Genomic DNA, 26,397 nt, shown 5'->3' on the forward strand with positions numbered 1-26,397 from the left:
CGCTGCAGCCGGCGCACCGTGCTGATCCGATGGCAGGAGCCAGGATCCAAGTGCTTTTCCTGGTCTCCCATGGGGTGCAGGGCCCAAGCACCTGGGCCATCCTCCACTGCACTCCCGGGCCATAGCAGAGAGCTGGCCTGGAAGAGGGGCAACCGGGACAGAAGCCGGCGCCCCGACCGGGACTAGAACCCGGTGTGCCGGCGCCGCAAGGTGGAGGATTAGCCTATTGAGCCACGGCGCCGGCAATCATAGCTTTTAAATAAGATTCTTGGTGTAGTGTCTCCAGCATTCCTGCCATATCCGACTTGAGTTCTCATGCATGTTCAGTCTATTCAAACTTCATTTATTTATTTTTTGTCTTTTAGTCTGTCTTGTAATGTTTTGTTGCCAGAAAGCCTTGATGTTCTGGTTGAAAGGAACTGCTGTAATTAAGCCTTTATTACTTTAGTGTTGTGTTCCCCTCGCCCTGCACCATAGCACTACAGTGCTGAGAGCCCATTACAGCAGCGCTACAGCCTGTGATTCATCTCACAGGGCTCCAGCTCTGTGTGCTGTGTCGAGCCTGTGCTCTGGACTGAACTGCACCAGGCTTCTCAGCCCCTCACCCCTCATAGGTGGGACTGGATGGCTGGAGGGAACTTGCGTGCAGCGTTCCTCTTCTAGTTCAGCCAGGCTCTGATCAAGCCTCCGCAGATTAGGCTCTGGTTAGATAGTTCCTCTAGAGAGGACGGATCTGTGGAAAGGAATAGAAAGCTCTGCATAGTTCACAGTGGCTTCTTTTCCCTTCCGCCTGGGGAAGTGTGAGATCTTTCTCTGATAATTCAGTATGAGAACCTGGTAAATTCCAGGAAGTCAAACACAAAGGTATGCAGGTCCCTAAGGACTGGGCCCCTCTGGAGTTTCTCACTCTCAAACTCGCCCACACTAGGCCCCTAGCTGCTGGTCAGTTCCAGTTCCAGGCTCTCTGCTGCAGCCAGGATTCCCGCAGAGCCTGCTGCTGCCCCTGGGGGCAGCGCTTGACCCCGCGACCTCACATCTAAGAAGAGTTGTTGATGTTTTGTTTATTTAGGCCTTTTGTTTATTCAGAGTGAAATGTTCTAAACTCCTTACATTTTGCACTGAAAACCCTGCTCAACCTTATTTTCCACTGTATAGTGCTTTTTCGAATAAATAAATACCTCTTTAAAAAAAAAAAACCTCCTACAGGGTTTGTATTGTTTGTGTTCCCACTGATAGCATGTATGGATCCATTTTCTTACCAGCTTACTAACAGTGTTGTCAATTTGGGGAATTTTTCTCTCAGAGTTGAGAAATGGTATGTCATTGTAGCTTTAATTTGTATTTTTTTTTACTAAGGAGATTGAGTATCATTTCATCTGTTTAAAATCGATTTGCATTCATTTTTCTTTGAATTGTCCATTCATATCTCTTAGACATTTTTATCAGGTTGCCTTAGTCTCTGGTGTCTGATATGTCGATGTTTTAATCAAGTATACTTCTGAGCTATATGTTTGGTTAGGTTTTTGTTTGATTTACAGTTTGTAAAAATACCTTTTTCTATTAAAGGTATGGTTAGGTTGTTGTTGTGTTGTTTTTTTGTTTTGTTTTGTTTTTTGTTTTTTGACAGGCAGAGTGGACAGTGAGAGAGAGAGAGAAAAAAAGGTCTTCCTTTGCCGTTGGTTCACCCTCCAATGGCCGCCGCGGCCAGCGCACCGCGCTGACCCGATGGCAGGAGCCAGGTGCTTCTCCTGGTCTCCCATGGGGTGCAGGGCCCAAGCACTTGGCCATCCTCCACTGCACTCCCTGGCTACAGCAGAGAGCTGGCCTGGAAGAGGGGCAACCGGGACAGAATCCAGCGTCCCGACCGGGACTAGAACCCGGTGTGCCAGCACTGCAAGGCGGAGGATTAGCCTAATGAGCCACGGCGCCGGCCATTAGGTTTGTCTTCAAAGAAATGCCAACAGTAGACTTACTTCCCGCCTCTTACTCCTTCCTGTTCCCCAGAAGCAGGCACTGTGAGTGCTGGATGGGTTTCCTTTCAGGATTTCTTTTCCTGCCAGACCAGTTTTAGAGAATTTGTGCAGCACAGTGTGAGCTCCTGGTTGATTTTGTTGCTTCGTCTGCATTTTCAGTGGTTAAATGAGGTTTAAATCAGTCGGTTAATTGATCTGTTCTGGGGATCATCCTACAACAGTTTTCCTGCTCAGCTGTTTTGACTGTAAAGAACGCTTCATTTGGCTGCATCGCAAGTTATAACTTTGAATTTTTCATCCTCATTTAATTTATCATAATGGCACGATCTGTTCTGTCTCCCCTAACAGCATAAAACTTAGTCGATTAAAGTCATTCCAAGATGAGGTATGGTTTCTATAGAGTGTTTGTTAGATTACTGAATGTCTGGTAGTGGTGGTAACTGTTTCATTGTTCCGTTGCTTTTCGAAGCAATGGTTATCAGTGACAGATTGTTTTAAAATTACACGTGTTGTGTCTGGGTATGCATATTCATTTTGGCTTTCATGGATTGAAGAGACAGTGCAAAATGCAGGAGTAGTATGTTCTACCTCTGCCTGGTGGTTCCATGTTAACCATTGTTGCTCATCTCTTTTCTGTCTCTGGGTTTGTTCCTTTGCTAAATAGAATGTAAATTCTGGGAGAGAGGGCTCTGCTTTGTACTGAGCCTTATCCCCGGTGCTAGAACTAGACGTGGTGTATAGTGAGAACCAGTGACTCTTGGTTCTTGCATGGGCCAGTGAATCAGTGCTGGGGGAGGGGCGTGATGACAGTACTTGAAATTTATTTGCATTGCACTGTGTGCCAAGCCTGGTTTACTTGCTTTAGCTCTTTGGATTTTTCCAGTAGTTCAATAAGGTGTTGACACTGTTCTGGCTTCCCAGAGGCACAAACAGCGTACCTGCTGCATGCAGACTCCAGAGTCCACTGGCTCTTTGCCACTCTGTCCCCTTGTCCTCATCTTATATTTTCTCCTCTTTTCACCCATCCTTCCTACCTACTCAGAACTTTTCTAGTTTATAATTATAGCATGTCTCCCCAAATTCCTTTCATAAGAGCTTACACTTCACATCTGGGCTTTGGACGGAAGTTTTCAGTTCACGTGCCCTTCTTCTCAAAGAAAGCAAACGTTAAAACCCAACCTGGAATTTTATCACAAAGATCTGGCCTAAACTTTAGAGCTGAATGTCTGGCTGTCTTGCCGCACACTCCAGTTGCACATTCAGAGTGAAGCTACTTTTGAGTTCTCAGCTCCCTCCATGTCGTAGATTCCTGCCCACTACTGGAGGGAAACTGCAGACTCTCAGTTGAAACTAAAGTAAAAAACATGTGAAATCATAACATACTGACTTATTGACATTTTGACAAACCTCACTATGGCACAGATAACAGTGGCTAAAATGTTTGTCTGAATTAAGTAATTTAATCCCCTATTCCATTTATTTTTATTTTCATTTTCTTTTTATTTGAAAGGCAGAGAGAGAGCGAGAGAGCGCTCTCCCATCCCTGGTTTACTCCCCACATGCCCTTCATACCCAGGGCTGGGTCAGGTTGAAGCCAGGAGCCTGGAACTCCCAAATGGATCTCCCATGTCCGTGGCAGGGTCCCAAATACTTGAGTCATCCTATGCTGCCTCCCAGGGTACACATTAGCAGGAAGCTGGGTCAGAGGCGGAGCTGCTGGGACTAGAACCAGGCAGTCCAGTATGGGACGTGGGTGTCCCGAGCAGCATCCTAAGCCCCTGCACCAAATGTCTGCCCCTCCAAATCTACAGTCCACAGTATCGCACCACTCCTGTCTCCACGAGATGCAGCGCTGCGTTTGCAGCATCTCACCGTAAGAAAAAATTTAAAATAGACTAAATTTACTAGTAGAATGAATCTCCAAATGAAAAAGTCGGCTTAATTCAAATTCACGTGCAAACCAGTTTGTATTCCTAATTTATTTTAACAAAAATGGATGGTAACATGGGACTGGCGCCGTGGCTCACTTGGTTAATCCTCCACCTGCGGCACCAGCATCCCATATGGGCACTGGGTTCTAGTCCCGGTTGTTCCTCTTCCAGTCCAGCTCTCTGCTGTGGTCTGGGAGTGAAGTGGAGGATGGCCCAAGTACTTGGGCCCTGCACCCCATGGGAGACCAGGAGGAAACACCTGGCTCCTGGCTTCGGACTGGCGCAGCGCACCGGCCATAGCAGCCATTTTGGGGATGAACCAATGGAAGGAAGACCTTTCTCTCTGTCTGTCTCTCTCTCTCTAACTCTGCCTGTCCAAAAAAAAAAAAAAAAAAAAACGGATGGTAACATAACAGTGATCAGTGTGCAGTGTGTCCTTCACAGGGGCAATTCCACTGTCATCTCCCCCGTGGCACCTGTACCCAGTTTCCGCTTTTCTTGAATCTAACTGAAGTCCAGCACCTTTTCTTCTTTCACCTTTAGGAACTGCTTTGACTGATGTTAAACAGATTTTAAATAAAGTCTTTGAAACTGTTACATTGAGCAAGCACCCCAAAGGGAAAATTCACATTCAACAAGAAATTAATGCCATTACCTGTATTTTATCATTGACTGGTCATCTGTATAGTCAGAAATCCTCCCTGCTTACACAGTGAATGCTTGCTCCGCAGTGAACAGTTTTAATATTGTGTAAGTATAGTCCTCTGACAAGCCATGCTTGAAACTACAGACAGACATGAAAGTTACTGCACTTCTTCTTCCCCAGGGAAGATACCTTTACCAGAGAATGTTTAACTCAAATTGGAAAAAGGAATTGGGATCTGCTCCCACCTTTGAGGACGGTCCCTATCCTCCTCTCCCTCTGTAGAAGGAACTGTTGGCTCCTAAGGAAGCACCGGGGAGAGGCCCCAACTGTGCTTCCTAAGCTTTGCCCTCCCTTCCTTGCCTTTCTTCGGTATGCTCCTGCCCTGGGTGACAATCTGACCTCTCTTAAGCCTGGTTTCAGGACGCTTGGGAAAATGGTGCCTTGCTTGCCTCTCGTGCGCCTGCTCAACAGAGCGTGTTCCTGACTCAGTGCAGCCTCCCTGTGCTCAGCCCCCCAGCACCTGCCCGGCCCTGCCTGGGAGGCCTGCCCTGTTCCAGCCCCACGTGTGTTCCACTGGGCTAGTGGGTCCAGTAGGCGGCCTGCCGTATCACGTGACTGACCTCTGGCAGAGAAGTTACCAGGCCTGCATTGCTCTTTGTCATCTCTTGCATATTTATTCCTTACCTTCTCTTCTCTTCCTGACAGTGTATGTCAGTAATGACTTGGAAATTGGAATCTACAGTTGGCTTTTTGTCCCTCTGCCATTGACTTGAATCTCTAGCTCATGCTCCAGACTTGACTGGCTCTCCTTCTCCTCCCCTGAGTGAAGGTATTTATTACAAACAGTTTTGACAGAGAAAGGCCAGGGACCCTGAACGCACAACTAAATTCCTAAACACACCTTGCCGTCAGTGTAAACTTGTTCTGAAGACTGTACCATAAATGTTTACTTTAAAAATCACCTTTAGTAAAGTTTAGCCATCGTGTCCATCGAGAGTCTTCTCCAGCCTTCAGGATAACATAGCCAGCCCTGCAGAGGACAGCTCTGTTCCAGAACCAGGGAGAATGAGGATCTCAGCCTTGCACCAGAGGTCTTGCTTCCTGCCATTGGTTCTGGCTTAGCTGGCTTTCCTCCATCCCTCTGCCCAGTTGTCATCCAGTGCTTTCTCTCTTTTCTTGTTGTTGTTTGTTTAGGAGGAAAAATCATCTCCTTCTTGTGTTTTTAAAGATTTTTTATTTATTGGTTTTTGTGTTTACTTGGAAGGCAGAGAGACAGACAAATCCTCTATCTGCTGGTCCTCTTTCCAAGTCACAGCAACAGCCAGGGCTGGGCCAGGCTAAAGCCAGGGACCGAGAACCCAATCTGGGTCTCCCACATGGGTGGCAGGGACCCAAACACTTGGGCCATCTTATGTCAGAATCCTCCTTCACACTCTTGGGATATCATGACTATACTACCATCACACTTATCAGGTTAATATTTTTATATGCTAGTTTTTCCCATTGCAAAACTTTTACCCATTTATCATGGAAAATTGAGGCAGTACAAGAAAGCACAGATAAGAAACCCAGAAAGGATGAATTTGAAAAAAATGTTTTTAATTTATTTCTATTTGGTTTAAAGGCAGAGAAACAGAGATACTCTCCAAATGCCCACAATAGCCAGTGCTGGTCTAGACCAAACGCACAAGCCTGGAACTCCATCTGGTTCTACTGGAGCAGCCGGGACTTAAACCTACACTCATGTGGGGTGATAGGCAGCAGCTTCAGCCACTGTGCCACAATGCTGGAACCTATTAAGAGATCCCAATAAACGACATGATTTTGGCAGATCCAGAATTATATATGTACCGTTTCTCCATAAACTGATGGTTTCAATAATGGTAGCCGCTGGACACATTTGTCTATTGAATTCAGTACTTGAAATATAGCTCAAAATTGAGCCGTGTTGTAAATATGAGTTGTGTGTAGGAATTCAAAGATTGAGTGTTACAGAAAAGAATATTAAATATCCTGTAGTTTTTAGACATTGATTGCTTCTTGAGATGGCAGTACTGCATTTTGGTTGTGTTGTTACATACAGGAAATTTCTTTCAGAGAGAGAGAGAGGAGGATCCCATGTGCTGTTTGCCCCCCAAATTCCCTTAACAGCCAGGGCTGGGCTGGGCCAAAGCCAGGAGCCTGGAACACGATTGGTCTCCCTCCTGGGAGCAGAAACCCAATTATCTGAGCAATGGCCGTTGCCTCCAAGGCTCTGTTGCCAGGAAGCTGGAGTCAGAAGCCAGATATGGAAGTCAGCTATCTGATTTGGGACACAAGCATCCTGACTGCTGTCTTTACTGATTAAAATGCCCACCCCTGAAAGATATTTTATAAATTAAGTCCTCCTGTCAGTTTTTTACTTTTTCACTTGTTCTTCACCAGAAGGCCAAAAAGTTGTATTAACTTTTTACTTTTTTGGGGCTGGCACCATGGTGCAGTAGGTTAATCTTCCGCCTGTGGTGCCGGCATCCCATATGGGTGCTGGTTCTAGTCCCAGCTGCTCCTCTTCCAGTCCAGCTCTCTGCTGTGGCCTGGAAACAGTAGAAGATGGCCTAAGTCTTTGGGCCCCTGCACCCTCATGGGAGACCAGGAAGAATTCCTGGCTCCTGGCTTCAGATCGGTTCAGCTCTGGTCGTTGCAGCCATTTAGGGAGTGAACCAATGGAAGGAAGACCTTTCTCTCTGACTATCCCTCTCACTGTTGTAACTCTACCTCTCAAATAAATAAATAAAATCTTGAAAATAAATAAAAAAAAAACTTTTTACTTTTTTTAAGGATTTTATTTATGTGTTTGAGAGGCAGAGTTAACAGAGAGAGGGAGAGACAAAGAGAAAGGTCTTCCATCTGCTGCCTTGCTCCCCAAGTAGCCACAATGGCCAGAGCTGGCCTGATCAGGAGCCAGGAGTTTTTTCCAGGTCTTCCACGTGGGTGCAGAGGCCCAAGAACTTGGGCCATCTCCCACTCCTTTCCCACGCCATAAGCAGGGAGTTGGATCGGAAGAGGAGCAGCCAGCACATGTGAATCGGTGCCCTCATGGGATGCTGGCACTGCAGGCGGAGGCCTGACCTACTACGCCACAGCACCAAGTCCTAACGTTTTACTTTTTCAATCTGACCACTAGAAAATTTTTAAATCACCTATGTGGCTCACGTTTGTGACTCACATTATATTTCTGTGGGACAATACCAGATTATAGATTCAGTGCCACTTTAAGTCAAAATCACAAAGGATTGTGTATATTTGTGGAAGTTAGTGAGCCAATTATAAAATGGTTATGGATATGCAAAGGACCAAGAATAGCCAAAAATGTCTTGAAGAAGGATAATAGGACTTCCTCTCATAGGATTTCTCAACCTCAGCACCATTAACCTCTTGGACCAGATAATTCTTTGTTGGGAAAGGAGGGGAGGACTGTCCTATGCGTTGTGGGATGTTGGTCAGTGGTCTTGGCCCACCCACTGGATGTCAATAGCAGTCTCCACTTGTGAAAACCAAACAAATTTTCTCAAGATATGTCTCCTATGGTGCAAAGTTGCATCTAGTTGAGAATCATTAGCTCTGTTGGATATCACACCTCATTCTAAAGCAAGGTGTTTAAAACAGTGTAATTCTGGGACAAGGATAAAGAATTAGATTAGTGGAACAGCATAGGGAGGAAAAAAGTAGACCCTCACATGCATACACACTCTTTTTATTATACTTATTACAATTGAATATCCATATGGAAAATACACTTGACCCATTAGTACCACACACAGAAGTCAGCTTTGGTGGATTTCAGGCATACTTGTAAAACACAAAATTATAAAGCTCCTGGCAAAAAGCTAGATAAGGGATTATCTTCGTACTCCTGATATATGGATAGGTTCTTTAAAATGACACAGGAAGCCCTAATCTTGAAAGAGAAGAATGATAAAGTGGAATATACTAAAAGCAAGAATATCTGTTGATTAGAAGTCGTGAAGAGAAAATTAAAGTCCAAGTAGATGAAAATATTTCCAATGTATTTATAACAGAACTGTTCTATCCAGAAAATAATAAGAATTTGTAAAGAATCAGTAGGAAAAAGACAAATATTCCACTAGAAAAATATTCAAGATACTTGAACAAGCACTTTGCACATATAGTGATCTAAATAACTTGGAGACATACTCAGCTTCATTAGTCATCAAGTAACTAGAAAACAAAACAGTGTAAGAGTGGCTAAAATGTAAAAGACTAACAACGCTAAGTGTTGTTGAAGACGAGAAACAGGACTCTGATACACTGCAGGTAGGAGGATAAAAAAGCCACTTCTGAAATCAGTTTGCAACTTCTGGTAAAGTTGACCACAAACACATATGCATCCTGGGAGGCAGTGTGTCCATACTTAGGTATATTTAGAAAACATGTGCACTTGTGCATCCGGACAGTAGTGCAGTAACACATACAGCAGTGTCATTTTGTAAGGGATGCAAAGTGAGGCAGGGGTTGGGGGGCCAAAGAGTCCTTCACTATCATTATATTCGCACAATGGAGTACTAAGTGGCAATAAAAATGTATTTACAGCTACACAGAACAGCCCTAACTGACTCCCACAAACATCAGATTCATTGGAAGCAGTCAGACACGAAAGAATATATGTCACAATAGCATTTCATGTGATGTCTTTTAACAAGCAGAACTAAACTAATGTTATTAACAGCAGTTTTGTGAGATTTTTTATTTTTTTAATAGCTAAACCCTAGAGGTAATACAGATGTCTACCAACAGGCAGTAGTTATATATTAATGCCAGGAAATACTAGATAACAACAGAATATAAACAAATGCCTACATACATGAGTAACATATGCAACATGGGTGAGTTTTACAAACACGATGTTGATGGTAGAAGCCTAACCAAAATAAGTGGCTATTCCATCTGTATAAATTTTAAACACAGGCAAAAGAACAAACTCCCATGTGTAAGTTGGGATATTAGGTGTCTTTAGGAGTAGAAAGTGGGATAAGCAGGAGGACATCTGGGTGGCGGGTATTTATGAACTATCCATTCATGTTTTGTGCACATTTCTCTTCATGTGCTTTACGTCATGACTGTTAAAGGCTTGGGGAAATGAGAGCGAGCCCTCCCTGGATTCTTACTCCTGATCATGGAGAGGATCTATGGATGGATATATATATATATCACACACACTGCTTAGGTTGGCACTCCTGCATTGATGCTTTCCAGCTGTGTAACTCTGGGCAGGTTACTTAACGACTCCTGGCCTTTCTTATCTGTATATGCAGATGACATTCCAATCTATTTTGTAAGATTTGTTATAAAGATTAGACAAACATTAGAATCTTTGCTAAGATACAGAGCACTGTATAACAACAACTGGCACCTAGTAAGTGCTAACTAACTGCTAACTCCTGCTATTGTCTTTATTGTTCCTTGCAATCCCGTTATATTTCTAAATCCATCATTGCTCTCCACATAGACAAGTTTTTGTCTTGGTCTCTCAGAAAGGTGTATTTTATTCACCAACCTGCATGTTCTTTTATAAAGTAATCACTAGATATTTTCTAGATGTATTTTATAAGTAGAATTTTCTTTGCCTTGTATTTTGTAATCATCGTTGCTGGTGTATAATAGCTAATACTTTGTATGACTTAACTGCTGCCAGACTTCATTCTCATAGCTACGTATCACTTTTAATCCTATGTAAGATGGGTTTTATACTGGTGGAAATGCAGAACATAGAGGTACAGGTTCTTAGGTTCAATCTAGCCCCCAAAGTTTGCATGTAACCCCCCACTCCACGTTAGGAATGTTGTTAATCTGGCCACTTTGCTTTAATTGACTTTTTGTAGTATTTGAATCTCTTGGATGTCCAAGAAGCCAGTTATGTTATTTATCATAAGTTATTTATTGTCTGCTCCAGTAATTCTTGTTCTGGCATAATACCTTTGTTAACAGCTTGTAGGAAAGTGTTAAAAAAAAAAAAAAAAGAAGAAGAAGAAGGAAGGGAAAAAGAGTGGATGTTCTTCTGTTTGTCTAAGTGGGACTGTTTCTAATTTTTTAACTGCTAAGTATGACATTGACTATTGATTGGAGAGTGTTTTCCTTTACACTGAGAATGTGTATTTGAACTTTTGAATTAAAACAGGGATGATTTAAATTAAGGCAGATGCCTGTAAGTATTTATGATGATTAGATGGTTTTTCTGTGTTGAGCTATTCCTGTGATGCATTGTATTACTAGACAGCCTAATTCTGAATCATTTTTGCCTTCTAGAATTTTTAACCCAGTGCGGAAACTTACTTACTAAAATTGCTATAAGATTTTTTACTGTTTAAGTACAAGTGATACTAGTCTGCAGTTTTCTGCTGTTTTTGTTAGGCTTGGGCATTGGAGAAGTTCTGTATTTCCTTGCATTATATACTGCATTTGAAATCTTTTTAAAAATATTTGTAATTCAAGGCCTAAGTTGGGCATTTATTTATATTTACTTATTCATTTGAAAGATAGAACAACAGAGAAAGAAAGAAAGAGAGAAAGAGAATGGGGTGGGGGAGGACACTTCCATCTGCTGATTCATTCCCAAATGCCCACAAGAGCCTGGTTGGGCCAAAGCCAGAAGCCTGGAATTCCATTCAGGTCTCCCCTCTTGAGTGGCAGGAACCCAAGTACTTGAGTCTTTGTCATCTACTGCCTCCCAGGGTGAACGTTAGCAATCAGCTGGGTTGGAAGCAGAGGCATTCACTCTGATATGAGATGCGAGTGTCCGAGTGTCCCAAGCAGCAGCTTCACCAGCCGTGCCCCCATGCCCACCCCCATCCTGTATTTTTAAAGAGACTTTGAGTACACAGTTTCTGAGCAAGTAGGCTTGGAAAGCACCATTTTCCAGTGGGGCTGCATAATACTCTTCACTCAACATCTCTTACCTTTTCTTCATTAATGATCTCAATATTCCTTCATTTTATTAATTATGGAAGTTTTCCGGTATAAACAGTAAAGAAACTGACATGATTTTGTTCACATCTTGCGTCACGTTGTGAGCCTTGCTTTGTAAGTGGTTTGAGTGGTGGCAGCTTGGGCACTACTGGGAACTTGGTACAGAGACATCGTGTGTCATTGAATACACATAGGTAGCCACCTGTGTCTCATTGTCTTATCCATGTTCTGCTGGTTACAGGCAAGTCACAGACCCTGTCCCCACTTAAGGGGAGCTGAGTACTTTGGATTTTATGATTAATAATGCTTTGTTGTTGTTAATGTTTTTCTGAGATTTTTCAATAAGTCTTTGAGTGTTCAATCATTTGTTTTGGGTCCTAGACGTGAGCTACATACAAAGCCAAAGTGCACAAGCAATCCAAGGCTTTCACGATGATTGACTAATTGCTTTTCAGAAAGCCAGTGCTTCTTGATATATAGTAAATTAATGGCAACATTGACAGCCCCTAACTGTGACTTTTTTGCCATCAAGAAATGCCAGGAGATCATTAAATAATGAGAAAGAGAAGATGAGAGTAATTAATAATTCTTGTCATTACCAAGTAGAATGTCATTACCTGAAAGCCTAAAGCTTACCTGAAATATTTTCCATAGCCTAAAACTCTTCAGCCGATTCACAGTTCCTTCCGAAATTGAGTTCATTGTGAGTCTATCAGGAACCTGTGGGTGCCTAACAGTGTTGGATGATACCAGGTAGAGAAGAGAAATAGGTCACTATCTGTGCCTTCAGGAGTCTTACTGCATTGTTGGTACACTTTCACCTCTCTCCAAAGTTAAACTTCAATTTGTGGATATTCATGGTGGGTTCAACTGTGGGTTCTCTGTGGGTTGACAATGCCTGAGCATCCGCTGAAGATGTTAATAGGTGACTTTCTCCAAGACAAAAACAAAGTTGGGTTTTCTTTCATTTCAGCAACAACGGACTGTGTACAGACTGACGCTGGTCAAAGCCTGGAATCTGGATGAACTGCAGGCCTATGCTGAGCTCGTGAGCCTGGGGAATCCTGACTTCATCGAAGTGAAGGTAATGTTTTATTGGGAGGTAGACAGCAATGCAAAATGAGTGACTAAGAACTGTATAGTGGGGTGGGCTTTGTGTCATAGAGAATTAAACTGCCACTTGGGATGCCCAAATCCCCTATCAGAGTTCCTGGGATGGAGTCCTGCCTCCGCTTCCAATCCAGCTTCCCAGATCCCTGCTAATGCACTTGGGAGGCAGCAGATGATGACCCAAGTATTTGGGTTTCTGCCACCTACATGGGAGGCCTGGATTGAATTCCTTGCTCCTGGCTTTAACCTGGCCTACCCCTGCTACCCCTGGCTGTTACAGGCATTTGAGATGTGAACCAGAGTATAGAAAGTCTCTCCCTCTCTCCCTCTCTCCCTCCTCCCCCACCATTGTCACTCTGGGTCTCAAATAAGTACATCTTTTAGGAAAACTATATAGGAACATTAATATGTTGATAAATGTTTTACAGTATTATGAATAATTTGCATCTTTTAAACTTCTATCATGGAAAATTTCAAACATATACTGAGGTTAAGACTGGCTACTGCACCTCCATCTGTCACTCACCTTCAAAAATTACCAACACGTGTCCAGTGTTGTTTCAGTAATATCCATATACCCATTTGCTTGGCTCGTAACCATGAAGCAAATCTCCAACGTTAAGTGATTCACCCACAAATATTCCCGTGTAAACCTAAAAGTACACACTGATTTTAAACTGTTCTCTAGAGTACCAGGCTCATGCCTAAAGCATTTAATCATTGGAACATAGAGGTTTCACATTTTACCAAGTATTTCTCTTCATTTAAACTATTTTTGAGTCAGAATCTAAACTAGGAGTAAACACTGAACTTGTATTATTTCTCCTTCATATTTCCTCTAATGTATCAATTCTTCCTTCGTGTGTGGTCCTCCCACCTTGTAATTTATTTTGTTATAGAAAACAGCTCACTTATCCTGGCTAGTTCCCATTTTAGACTTTGTTGGCTGTGTAGTTGGATCAGGGAAGGCTGATGCCATCAAGGGGGTGGTGTATGTTTGTGCATGCGTGTTTATGTTTCAAAACTGTTTCATCAGTGGTATTGTATTCTTCCAACAGGAAGCATATAACATCTGTTTGTCTCTTTCTTATCCTTGCCAGGGTTTCTTTAGGGTGGATTCCCATATGTTGATTACTGGGTCAAAGGGTAAAAATATACATATATTGCGTCGGTAAACATTGTGATTGATTGCTTTAGGAAGCCTTTTCTGAGGAGATGACATTTAAAAAAAAAAAAAACTCAGAAAACTAATCCTTAAACAATGAGAAACAACCCAATATGCCGATACTCGGGGTGGGAGCATTCGGGGCACAGAGGTCCTGTACGATCCTTTTGGGACAGATGGAGGTGGCTGGGGTACAAGGTGAATCAGAAATGGGCTGGGGGCAGGTTTCATGAGAAGTTTCAAGCAAAGATAAGTGACTTGGGTTTTCGACCAAGTGTAATGGTAAGCTTTTAATACTAGGTGCACTGGGAAAAGGTTTTAGGCTGTGGAGTTGTGACCTGACTTGTGATTTTAGAAGATCACCCTGCTACTGTGTCACAGACTGATTGTACAAGCCAGCAGCGGAAGCTGGGAGATGTCTTTGAAATTCTTGCGTAATCCAAGCCGGAGATACACCAGTCTGGGGAAGCTCAGTGGTCGTGTAAGTGGAGAGCAGGTGCTCTGAGGGCAGGTGTTGTAAGTAGAACCAACAGGACGTCAAGGCAGGTTAGATGTGTGGGGTGAAAGAAAAAGGAATCAAGACTGGCACCTGCGGTCCTGGCCGCAGTGATTGTGTGGAGGGTAGGGCAGCTTCCTGGGGTGGAGAAAACCGGTGGGTGAGGGAGGCAGGTTTATGGAGAAATACGATCTGTGTTGTCTTAATATCCAAGCAGAGGTTCCATTAGTCTGGAGTTTTGGGGATAAGGCAGGGCTGGGAAAGGTGATCTGAAAGTCACCAGCATGAGATGGTGCTTAAAGCTGTGCGGCGCTGAGGCGAGCAGCCTGGGGCTGGTGTCTGGGTGTCGCGGGCAAAGCTACCGCCTGCAACACCAGCATCCCGTGTGGGTGTCTGTTCGTGTCCCAGCCGCTCCACTTCCAATGCAGCTCCCTGCTCTTGGCCTGGGAAAAGCAGTGGAAGATGGCCCAAGTGTTTGGGAGACCCAGAAGCAGCTGTGGCTTCTGACGTCAGCCGAGCTCAGCACTGGCTATTGCTGCCATTTGGGGAGTGAAGCGGTGGACGGAAGATCCCTCCGTGTCTTTCCCTCTCTCTCTCTCTCATTCTGATTTTATTTTCAAATAAATGAATCTTTAAAAAAAAATAGGCAAGCAGCTTAACCACTGTACCAAATGCCTGCCTCTCCACTTTACTGCTTTCAGTTAGAGTTGCTGATTTGAAATGCAGAGTAATAGAGAGAGAGATAGGGAGAGGCAGAGAGAGAGAGATCTTCTTTCTTCTGGTTCACTCTCCCAGTGGCTGCGGCAACTCAGGATGGGCCTGGTTTAAGCCAGGAACCCAGAACTCCATCCGGGTGGCAGGCCCTCGGCACTTGGGCCGTCATCCACTACTTTCTTAAGTGCGTTAGCAAGCACTGGATTGCAAGTGGAGCATCTGGGACTCGAACCCGCTCCAGTACGAGATGCCAGTGTCACAAGCACCTGCTTAACCTGCTGTACCACAACGCCAGCCACCCCTTTACTGTTTTATTCCCATATTCAATACAGATTTGAGTTCTTTCCATGTGACAGCCACTTACCAAAGCACTAGAGATAAAGACATTTGATATGGATGTGCTATATGGGAAATTAGTATCTTGTTGACTAAGCAAAAACTGTGGAAAGTATAATGAACTACTTTGAGAATTATTTAAACTTTCTCAGATAACTATATAAGCTAATCACAATTTAGAAAAAAATAAGTTCTCATGATAAATATAGTGGATTGTGTTACAGGATCCGGCTAAGCATAGTCTTGGTCAAGTTGTTCTTAGAGAAGACCTGAGAGAGACACATCCTATGGTGTGGAATCTAGTACAGGGGAGGGTAAAGTCACATGGCTTGTTAATTTCACCTCTCATTTGTGTAGCAAGTTAATGAATTGTCTTTCTTTTAAGTTAAAGTAACCAAAAGGGATATTTATAGGATATATACTTTTTTTTTAAAGATTTATTTATTTATTTATTTATTTATTTGAAAGGCAGAGTTACAGAGAGAGAGAGAGGCAGAGGCAGAGAAAGAGAGGTCTTCCATCTGCTGGTTCATACCCCAGATGGCCGCAACAGCCAGAGCTCAGGTGATCTGAAGCCAAGAGCCAGGAGCTTCTTTCAGGTCTCCCACGCCAGTACAGAGGCTCAATGGCTTGGGCCATCTTCTTCTACCTTCTCAGGCCATAGCAGAGAGCTGGATCAGAAGCGGAGCAGCCAGAACTCAAACCAGCGCCCACATGGGCTGCTGGCACTGCAGTCAGTGGCTTTACCCACTACGGCACAGTACCAGCCCCAGGATACATACTGTTAAGAGACAAAAAAGTTATAGAATAATGATTATTATTATTTTACATTTTCAACTGTATGCTCAGATATATTTAAATATGATAATATGGAGGAATGTATACCAGATTGTTAGCAGTGTTCTGTTTGGAAGAAGGGGAAGAAAAAAGTAATAATTTCATTTTTCATGATTTTGTATTGTGTGAATTACTATAATGAGAATGTTTTACTTTTGTAATTCAAATGAGTCAGTAAAGAGAGAAGGCCTGCTTTCTTGTTCAATAAGATTAAAATAATTAATGCCTGAAAAGGCATCTTTTTTGTTGTTGTTGTCTTATTAAATTTTTCTAAAATGGAGTCTAAAAAATAATAAGCCCTGTCCAAAAACATTTGATGAGAACTAGTATACAGCAAGCTAAGATAGCCTCAAGTGCCTCCAAATCACTCAGAGGTGGGTCTGTTGGGGCCGGCACCATGGCTCACTTGGTTAGTCCTCTGCCTGGGGCGCTGACATCCCATATGGGCGCCGGTTCTAGTCCCAGTTGTTCCTCTTCCAGTCCTGCTCTCTGCTGTGTCCCGGGAATGCAGTGGAGGATGGCCCAAGTGCTTGGGCCCCTGCACCCACATGGGAGACCAGGAGGAAGCACCTGGCTCCTGGCTTCGGATCCATTTGAGGGGCGAACCAACAGAAGGAAGACCTTTCTCTCTGTCTCTCTCTCTGTCTATAACTCTACCTGTCCAAAAAAAAAGTGAATCTGTTATGATAAATGCTCATACTTTTGAGGAGGTAACTGATGTGTGGGGTCTTTAAAGGAAACCACTGGGGGCCAGAAGAGGTGAGACCATGGTAGTGTGTTTCCACAATCCTGTAGAGAGAGGACTTTGGCTTAAAGGATTCAGTGGGACAAAGTTTAGCCACTGAGGCAGGACAGCACTCAGAAAGCTCTTCCATACCAATGCTCTTGGTTAAAAAAAAAAAAAAAAGTCATCTCCTTAGGGCCTCAGAGGGGTCTGGAGTTCAAAATTAATGGCACCTTGGGGCTGGCGCTCTGGCGTAGTGGGTAAAGCTGCTGCCTACAGTGCTGGCATCCTATATTGGTCCTGATGTGAGTCCCAGCTGCTCCACTTCCTATCCAGCTTTCTGCTATGGCCTGGGAAAGCAGTGGAAGATGGCCCAAGTCCTTGGCCCCTGGACCCACGTGGGAGACGTGGGATTGGCGCAGCTCTAGCTGTGGTGGCCAATCTGGGAGTGAATCAGCATATGGAAGACCTCTCTCTCTCTCTCTCTGTGTAACTCTTTCAAATAAATAAATAAATGAATAGTTAATGGCACCTCAAGGTCATATAAATGTCCCCACAATGTGAAACTGATATACACTTGGCCCTTGCTTAGTGAATTACCTGGGGCAGAACAGACAGTACCTTTCCCATCTTTTGTGTGTGTCTCTGTTGGGCTAGCTGTTATCCATTTCTGGAACTTTAAAATAGAAACTGCTTGCATGTGTGTGTGTTGAAAACATTGTTTACAAGTTACCAAATTCATTTTGAGTAAGATTTCACATAAATATAGGGATATTCAATAACTTCATGGAAAATGTGTATTGTGAAAAAAAGATGCATAAATTTCAATTTTTTGGCACCAAAATAAACCTGTTAATTCCATTTTCCAAAGAGATTTCTGAAGTCTCCTCATATGTATACTTCCTGTCCAAGTTCTTTTTATCATTTTGTCTTCCAGCACTAACCTGATTGGGTTAGGAAATTCTAACTTTTTCTACCCCACCCATTAACTCTTTATCTTTTCATTTTGTGAACCCAAAGAAAAAAAGCCACCCTAACTTTGGCCATAGAAGTCATGGTAGTAACACCCACAGGTCAAGAGGGAGATTACGAGTGTGGGAGTCCATCATGGCCAGTTGCTGCCCTTGGCATCTCTCTAACAGTGATGTGAAGGGGAAGGGTGAGGTCTCAGGGTCTGTGCAACTGGAATCTCACGTGGGGAGATGGAATTGCACAGTCTTAACACGTAGCAGCATGAACATAACAGCGCAATGACTGGCATTGTAGCACAGCAAGTTGAGCTTCTGCTTAGGACCCCTCATCCCATATCAGAGCGCCTGGGTTCAAATCCTGCCTCCACTTCTGATTCGGTTTCCTGTCAATGCACACTCTGAGAGGCAGCAGGTTCAATACTTGAGTCCCTGCTACCCACATGGGAGACTCAGCTGGGGTTCCTGATTCCCAGTTCCCAGCTTTAGTTTGTCTCAGCCCTACCTGTTGCACGTATCTGGGGAGTGAACCAGTGGCTAGAAGATATTGCTCTCTACCTTTCAAATAAATTAAACAAACAAAAACAAGTAATAGATACTACTGCTTTAAAATAAAGTATTGACATAATATGGAACAAGTTAACTTACCCTTTTTAAGCCTAAATGTCCTCAATATTTAAATAACAATAATATATATTTAATTGGTTTGATCTGAAAATTCAATGAGGTAATACATGCTTGGATGCAGTAAATGTTTAGATTACTTTCCATTAAGCACATTTATTTAAACTAAATCAATAGAAGCTATTTCTTTATTATATTGATTTCTTTTTTCTCATAGCCAGTCTTGTAAGATATTTTTCTTTTATGGTCCTTATGAATTACCATATATTTTAGCTGCATTAGACTTAAATAGGCTTTTATTTGTTAGTCTGAGAATCTTAATTCTCATTATTTGCTTGTTTGTGAAAATGTGTTTCCTATTACAAACATCTGCCTTGTGGAAAGCTTCTATGACACAATCCATTTGTAAATGAAAACTCTTTCTGTTCTCTCTTGGCATTGCACCTTGAGAACAGTAAATGCTCCATAATTATTTGTTGATTTGAAGCTACTGTTGTTAGCAGTGTGACTATCTAAGGAGCTCAGTGCTTACAGAACATACCTTGTAAAATAGTGGTCTTAGCATTGCTTCACTCTTGTTCTTCTGACAATGGTAGGGAATGTGGTCAGTTGTACACATATATAGTGATATGCAATTGCTGTTTAGCTGTTGAATTGTAACTTAGGAGGCCTGCAGCCCACAGCAGAGTGCCCGAGTCCCTGCTTCGCTCCTGATTCCAGCTTCCTGCTCCTGTGCACCCGGGAGACAGCAGATGATGGCTCAGATAGCCGCATCCGTGCCCCCTGGAAGCCTGGCTTGAGTCCCTAGCTCCCGGCTCCAGCCTCAGCTGGGCCATGGTGGGCATTTGAGAAGTGAACCAGAAGAGGGGAACTCTCTGTCTCCCTGCCTTTCAAACAAACCAAAAGAAAAAAAAGGGAAAAAAGTTAAGAGTAGAACTATGATGGAATAAGGACATAAGGCTCAGCCATTTTGGGTTCTTGTTACCCCTGACTTCTTTCAAGAGACCAATTCATTCTCACACCCTATTGTTGCTCTCCCTATCATCTGCACTCTTCCCCAGGTTTGGAAGCCCATGGAGGGGCCAAACTTGGAAAACCTGTATGGAGAAGCTCCCCTCTACCTACTGCCCCCCACCCCCATCCCTAGCCCACCTAAGATATAAAAAGGCCCAGCCTGCTGGGGTCTGGGCCCTCTGCCATGTGTCTGGTCTATGTACACACTAGCAGTTGGTCGCCCTCTGCAAGTTTATTTTCTTGCAATAAATGCAGACTGGCTACAAGTTCATATTCTGTCTTCTCTATGTTCTGTGCCCTTTGTTCTTAGATTTGGTGCCCATGAGGAAAGCTATGTCCTTCTATGTAATATCAAACATTAAGACCACCTTATCCAAACTGTCTGATATAAAGTCTAAAGATCCAACTCTACATTTTGATGGAGAGTTCTTCAGAACAGAATCATTTTTCACATCTTGAAGAGAATAGAGGAGAAATGAGGGAACAAGGCAGGCTTCCCAGATCACTTACTGTCAATAACTTAATATTAAGTGAAAACTTAGCAAATGATTTTAACTATCAAATAACTTATGAAAACATTTACCAAAAGGCCCTATGTCTTCCATTAAGTTCTAAGAGTGCATGTAGTTGGAATATCTCTTGAATATCTAACACAAGAGTAAGCCAATTAAAACAGAGCTCTTAATAAATTTTTGATATAGTCATAGAGTTTGCACACATGTTTAACACATAACCAAACATTACAGGAGAGAACAAGACAGTTTCCATTATTAGCGAAGAGATTTTGGCTGCCACTCGACAAGGCAGGGGAACAGATAGAAGAAGGCTAGGCCTGGAGCATGCTTTGGAGCGAAGTTGCTCAGGGCTTACCACTGTCCTTGAGTTTTTCTTTGTTAGCTCTGCCAAATATATTACTGGAGATTGCTGGAACAGAGATTTTTTTTTCTTTTTTAAATGTATTTATTTATTTGAGAGGCAGATAGAGGTGTGCATCCACTGGTTCACTCCCCATTTGGTCACAGTGGTCGGAACTGTTTCGATCCAAAGCCAGGAGCTTCTTTTGGGTCTCCCACGTGGGTGCAGGGGCCCAAGGACTTGGGCCATCTTCTCCTGCTTTCCCAGGCCATAGCAGAGAGCTGGATCGGAAGAGGAGCAGCCGGGACTCGAACCAGCATCCATAGGGAATGCCGGCACTGCAGGCGGTGGGTGGCTTTACCCTCTACAGCACAGTGCTGGCCCCTGGAACAGAAATTATTTTCTTCATGCGAGAGAATTTAAATGTGAGACAGAGTAGCAGTGCAAGATGTGGCTCCATTATGTTAGGTTTAGCATTTTAGGGTTCGTAGAAGGGGATGAGGCAGCTAGTTAGAAAAGACTTTATTTTAGGGAGGACAGAAGGGGGGTGGTAAGCGAGAAGGGGTTGAGCTCCCCTAGATGAAGGGAAGGTTGGGACGGCAGTGGGGGTGTTGAAGTCAGGCTCCATTGCATTTGAACAGCAGGCAGAGTCCTCTACGAAGCTGCTTATTGGGGGAGGTGTAGGGTGCCACATGCACTCTAAGGTGGGCAGAAGATGAGAGAGAGGCTCCTTGGTGAAGTTATAGTGCATTGTCAGGAGTTTGGAATGTCCCAGCTAAGGGGCTTTCCACAGCAGTCAACATTCTGCTAGCCTTTACACCATCGTTTTGCACCCAGGAGGAGAGAGTGGCAGAACAGAGGAGGAGGGTCAGGAAGAGAGGAGAGGCAATTTGGGCTCTGGTGAGGGAGAGCAGGACAGGGCAAGTAGAGTCCTGAGGTGGTGGCATCCCTGAGGGAGGAGCAAGAGTGGAAGCAGGGGAAGTCGAGGGTTCAAGAGGAGGCTCCAAGCCTGTCTCCTGCGCACGGGCTTGGAATGAGGAAGCTGACCTCAGAGGACAGAAGCTGAGATGCAGGGCAATCAGGTGGGTCTGCCTGAGAGGAGGTTCCAGAGGGTCCTGGTGTGGGTAGGGTGGAGGCTCAGGATCGCAGAGTGCATGGGATCAGGAGAGAACAGTGGGGCCGGCGCCGCGGCTCACTAGGCTAATCCTCCACCTAGCGGCGCCGGCACACTGGGTTCTAGTCCCGGTTGGACCGCCAGATTCTGTCCCGGTTGCCCCTCTTCCAGGCCAGCTCTCTGCTGTGGCCCGGGAGGGCAGTGGAGGATGGCCCAAGTGCTTGGACCCTGCACCCCATGGGAGACCAGGATAAGTACCTGGCTCCTGCCATCGGATCAGCGCAGTGCACCAGCCACAGCGGCCATTGGAGGGTGAACCAATGGCAAAAGGAAGACCTTTCTCTCTGTCTCTCTCTCTCACTGTCTAACTCTGCCTGTCAAAAAAAAGAAAAAAGAGAGAGAGAGAACAGTGGAGCATTTCTTATTAGATTATATTTCTGAAGTTCAGTATCGTGGAAGAATGTACGGGTTGATGTTTCATTTGTTCAGTGTAGACTGGTTGGCAGCGCAGAAAACAGTAAGGCCTGCCCCCTCCCACTAAGATTTAACAGTTCAGATGCATCCTTAGGCCAGTTCTCTCATTAGGTTTGCACAGGATGCATGACAACATTGGGGTTGGATGGGGTGGGGGTTCCTGAACAGAGGTTAAAGAGATGAGAGGGGATTTCAGCCAAGTGAAGACGGGGTGCTGCGTGGGTGGTCCAGCTTAAGTGACTTGTGTGTGGGGGCAAAGGCAGGGGTTCATGAATAGTTCACAGGCCATTGTTAGAACAGACCACAGACATAGGGAACGAGGGCCTCATTGTGGCATGCTTAGAAGCATGGGCTGCTTTGCAGAGAGCTGTTGAAGCGTTTTTAGGTTAAAGGAGTGACATGTAACATTTCGGATATATTGCTAAAATAACCATGAAGTCCATATTTCTTTTCTCATCAAACCATAGGGGACAAAAGCATTATTAGGAGTCTCTTGACACCTCGTCACTTTAATGAGACTGTTGAGTACTCAGACACATTGCTAGACTTATTGCTTTGCCTACAGGCTGTGACTCCCAAGGCACACTTTCCAAGCAGTCGGAGACCTTGGGGCTCCCACATCCCAGAAGGGTGTAGGCAGCAGAAAGCCCCTGGATGTAAGGACATGGGATGTACTTTCCAGCCTGGACCCGGAGAGGATAGAAGATCTTGTTCTTGACAACTCTTGTCACTCTGCAGCCCACAGATTCTGCAGGGAGTGGCTTTGCTTTTTCTCAGCACGCTCTTCTCTTGTTCTTTGTTCAGGTGGTTGGGGAGGAGCTTGCTGCAGGTGATAAATGGGGGATGGGGTGGCAATGGATGAAAAGGTGGCAGACAGCCATGACAGAAGGAGAAAATGGAGTGTTTGGGGATAATTCAGGGTCACGCACTTGGGAGTGAAGTCAGGGAAGCTATCCGCAGACTAGGCTGTAGGAGGGAGTAAAGTAGACGGAGCAGAGAGCACCACGCAGCGGGGTGTCAAGAGCCGAACTGAGTGGAGCCCCAGGTTCAGGAAGGTGGCCTGCGTTCTGATTCTCTGAGACCAGTTTCTGCCCAGGCAGTGCTGTCGCCGTGAGGGCTCCGGCCCAGTGGCTGACCTGGGGAGTTTCCCTCCACGGCTCACCTGGGAGGGCCTCTGGCTGGAAGAACTGTCCCATGAAAAGTGCTTCCAGCAGCAGCCCATGGCAAGGAGAAGTGTTCTGGGAGGGCGTAATAATGGGCTGTGAAATTCATTCTCTCATTCCCTTTCCAAACCGAACTTCCCCTGAATGTTTCATGATTCCTTATTGCTGAGCAATAAAATATTAAAATATTTTTAGAAGCCTTTGTCGTGAGTTGGAGATCTTATCAGAAACCTTCCCCCAGTACGTAAGTGAATGAGGTTTTTAAACAGTAACCAAAAATTCCTTTTAGGTAACTGCTACCTACACACTTGTGTGTAGAATTCACACATCATAAGCAGGGCAGGTATTTAAATTGAACTAACCACGTTTTTTCATGACTAATGTGACCTGTCAATAATCATGTGTGAGTTTAGCACAGTAGTTCCAACCAGGCTTTCTTCAAGACTCCTTGAACTGTGTTATTTGCTTTTTCACTTCACCTAAAACTCAACCTCAGTTTAATGGTGTCTGTAAATCCCTGGGCCAGCGGAGGAGATTCTCTTGCTAATGAGGAGGAAGCGGGCAGCGTGTGGTTTATATTCAGCAAAGGCCACCTCAGTTGAGGACACCACCATCCTTTAGAACCGCCATCTGGACGCGAGCGGACCGCACAGCCCATCTGAGGCTTCCGCCAAGTCCCACCTCTGCCATCTGCAGGGTCAGGGTCACGCGGCAGTGCTCACGTGTGGGCTCTGGGTTTTTTGGTGTTTTCTTTCTTTCTTTCTTTTTTTTTGGTCAATTTAATGCCACTCTGCTTTCTTCAGTTTGTGTGTGGTATGTGTGTATGAGTGGAACACCTGTCTTTTTATTCTAGTTATTCCCCCCCCATTTAACCCATTATGCCCCAACTTCCTGTGTACATGTGAAACCTTTATAAAGACTTAAATTGGGCAATATGCCACTTATGAAATATTTGAAATAAATACATCATTGAAATACTTGCAGAATTGAAAACTTGACTTAATAGATTACTGGGAATATTCTAGACAGACTTTTCAAATCAATATCAAGAAAGTTTGATTTGGGGTATTTGAAGAGCTCACAGAGATAACTGCTGTCATTAGAAAATTAATCATTTATTATTATGTAATTTACCAAATAGAGAACTTAGTTATGAAATTTTGGGACTTATATACGTTGATTTCAGTCAGGTGGCGTTCAAAACAATTATAATCCAATTTATCCCTTTTTTTCCCTAAAATTTATTTATTTGAAAGACAGGGTGACAGAGAGAAACCTTCCATGTCTGGTTTATTCCTCAAATAGCTTCAATGGCCATGGCTGGTACGGGCCAAAGCCAGGGGCCTGGAGCTCTATCTGGGTCTCCCATGCTGGTGGCAGGGGTCCAAAATACTTGAGCCATCTTCTGCTGCCTTCCCAGGAGCATTAGCAGGGAGCTGGATTGGAGATGGAGCAGCCAGGACTCAAGGCGGTGCTCCTGTATGGGATGCGGGCATCTTACGCAACAGCTTAGCCTGCTGTCCCACGATGCTAGCCCCTGAAGCCGATTTATCCTACTGCAGTTGTACTGAATAGGTATCTCCATATCTGTGAGGTAAACAAGTGTGTGTGTGTGTGTATGTGTGCATGTATGTGTAGCCACATATACGTTTCCTTTTTGCAGGTCTCTTTGCTTTGTGCCTGTCCATATTCAGAGAGCGTGATGAAGAGAGGTTTCTAGGGGGTTCTGCTCTGGTGCTTGACAGAAGTGTGCCAGTCTCAGTCTCAGCCATGCTAGAAAATGAGCACTCATCTGATTTTCCAGTGTGTCAGTTGGGCAATAAATTTTTGTGGTGTCTACTGCGCTCTCATTTTCATCCTCAAGGACTAGAAGCCCTTCACAATTGATCTACTGTAGTGCACAAATGAATCTGAGTGGAAAAAAATACACTGTTGACTCAAATAGATGATTGCGATTAGATAACATAGAGGACACAGCACAGAGCACAGGTTCTCAGCCCCAGCATTGTCAAGTGGAAAGAATATGGGCCCAGTACCCCCAGTGCTACTTGTAGGCTCTCCCAGGCCAACGTTAGGGTCTCTCTCTTGCCCTCTTCACTTCAGAACAGGCTGGGTGAGGTCGAGTTGAATGACCTCAAGACGCCCTTCTGTCTCTGAACGTCTTGTCTGTGAACTCTGGTGAGTCCGTATTCACTCCTGAGTTGCTGTGATGTCTCCCCAGGGTGTCACCTACTGTGGAGCAAGTTCGGCAAGCAGTCTGACCATGGCCAACGTGCCCTGGCACGAGGAAGTCGTCCGGTTTGTCCGCGAACTGGTGGAGCTGATCCCTGACTATGATATCGCCTGTGAGCACGAACACTCCAACTGCCTCCTGATAGCACACAAAAGGGTAAGGACGTGCAAACCTGAGCTTTTCCTTCCCCTCATCCTCGCTGCTGCTTTCTTCTTTCTGAGTTCTCCTCGTGCTGCGATAGGAAATATTGTGCTTTCTGCTGCCTTTCCTAAACCAAACATGAAGAAAGCCCTAAATTCTGTCTGTTGGGTTCATAGGCTCTCTTCTGTGTGAAATTGCTGCTTATTTAGCCCTCATCTGGACATCATGAAGTACTTTCTGGCTTGGAATTTTTAGAAAGGAGCATAGTTTAAAAAAAAAAAAAGAAGAAGAAGAAGAAAGAAAGAAAGAAAAAGAAAACACCCTTGAGATAACCTCTAGTCTTCCTGGAGTGACAGGGAAAAGCTAAAATAGTAAACAACCCCCCTATGAATTTCCAGCTGTCAGAAGGAATACTGAGGTGTTTATCAAATTTCAGATGGCTTTGAATTTTGGCATCTAGAGAATTTTGTTTGGGATTTTAGTTCTTGGCATTATTTCCATTTTTTCCCCTTTTAGTGTTGTTGGTTTGTTTTTTTGTTTTTTTTTTTTTTACCACAGAACAATACCCAAGTCTAATGTCTGCCTTGAGTCAATAGTGCCTAGCAAGGAAATAATCCAGTTTTGGAGAGAAGCAGTACAGTAAAATAAGAAGAAAAAACCCTTATCAGGATACCAGTGTTAGTGTGGCTATGGTAGTTCTTATATCCAGCTGAATTAATATGCTGTGTCTGGGGTTGGACTCAAAATAATAGCAAGGCAAGGAGTACATGCAAGTTGTTGAGACTAAATGATGTCCTCCGAGGGCCAATGCTGTGGTATAGTAAGCTAAGCCTCTGCCTGCCTGCTAACACTGGCTTGTGTCCCAGCCACTCCTCTTGTGATCCAGCTCTGGGCTATGGCCTGGGAAAACAGTGGA

General features: G+C 44.2%; 1 protein-coding gene across 6 annotated transcripts in view; it reads left to right on the forward strand.

Moving 5' to 3' along the window:
- LOC100354908 (S-adenosyl-L-methionine-dependent tRNA 4-demethylwyosine synthase TYW1) overlaps positions 1-26,397 on the forward strand; it is a 221,291-nt gene that overhangs the window by 155,386 nt on the left and 39,508 nt on the right. For all 6 annotated transcript variants that reach the window (XR_016225592.1, XR_011384574.2, XR_016225593.1 and 3 more), the window contains 2 exons: positions 12,487-12,597; positions 25,329-25,496. Coding sequence is in view for 3 of the 6 variants with exons in the window: in XM_070064497.2 (XP_069920598.2) it covers positions 12,487-12,597; positions 25,329-25,496 (279 nt within the window). In the remaining 3 variants the exon portion in view is untranslated. The remainder of the gene's footprint in view (positions 1-12,486; positions 12,598-25,328; positions 25,497-26,397) is intronic.

The sequence above is a fragment of the Oryctolagus cuniculus genome, chromosome 19 (genome assembly GCF_051225735.1).
Source record: "Oryctolagus cuniculus isolate XC-2025 breed Fujian yellow rabbit chromosome 19, ASM5122573v1, whole genome shotgun sequence".
In the NCBI taxonomy this organism is placed as follows: domain Eukaryota; kingdom Metazoa; phylum Chordata; class Mammalia; order Lagomorpha; family Leporidae; genus Oryctolagus; species Oryctolagus cuniculus.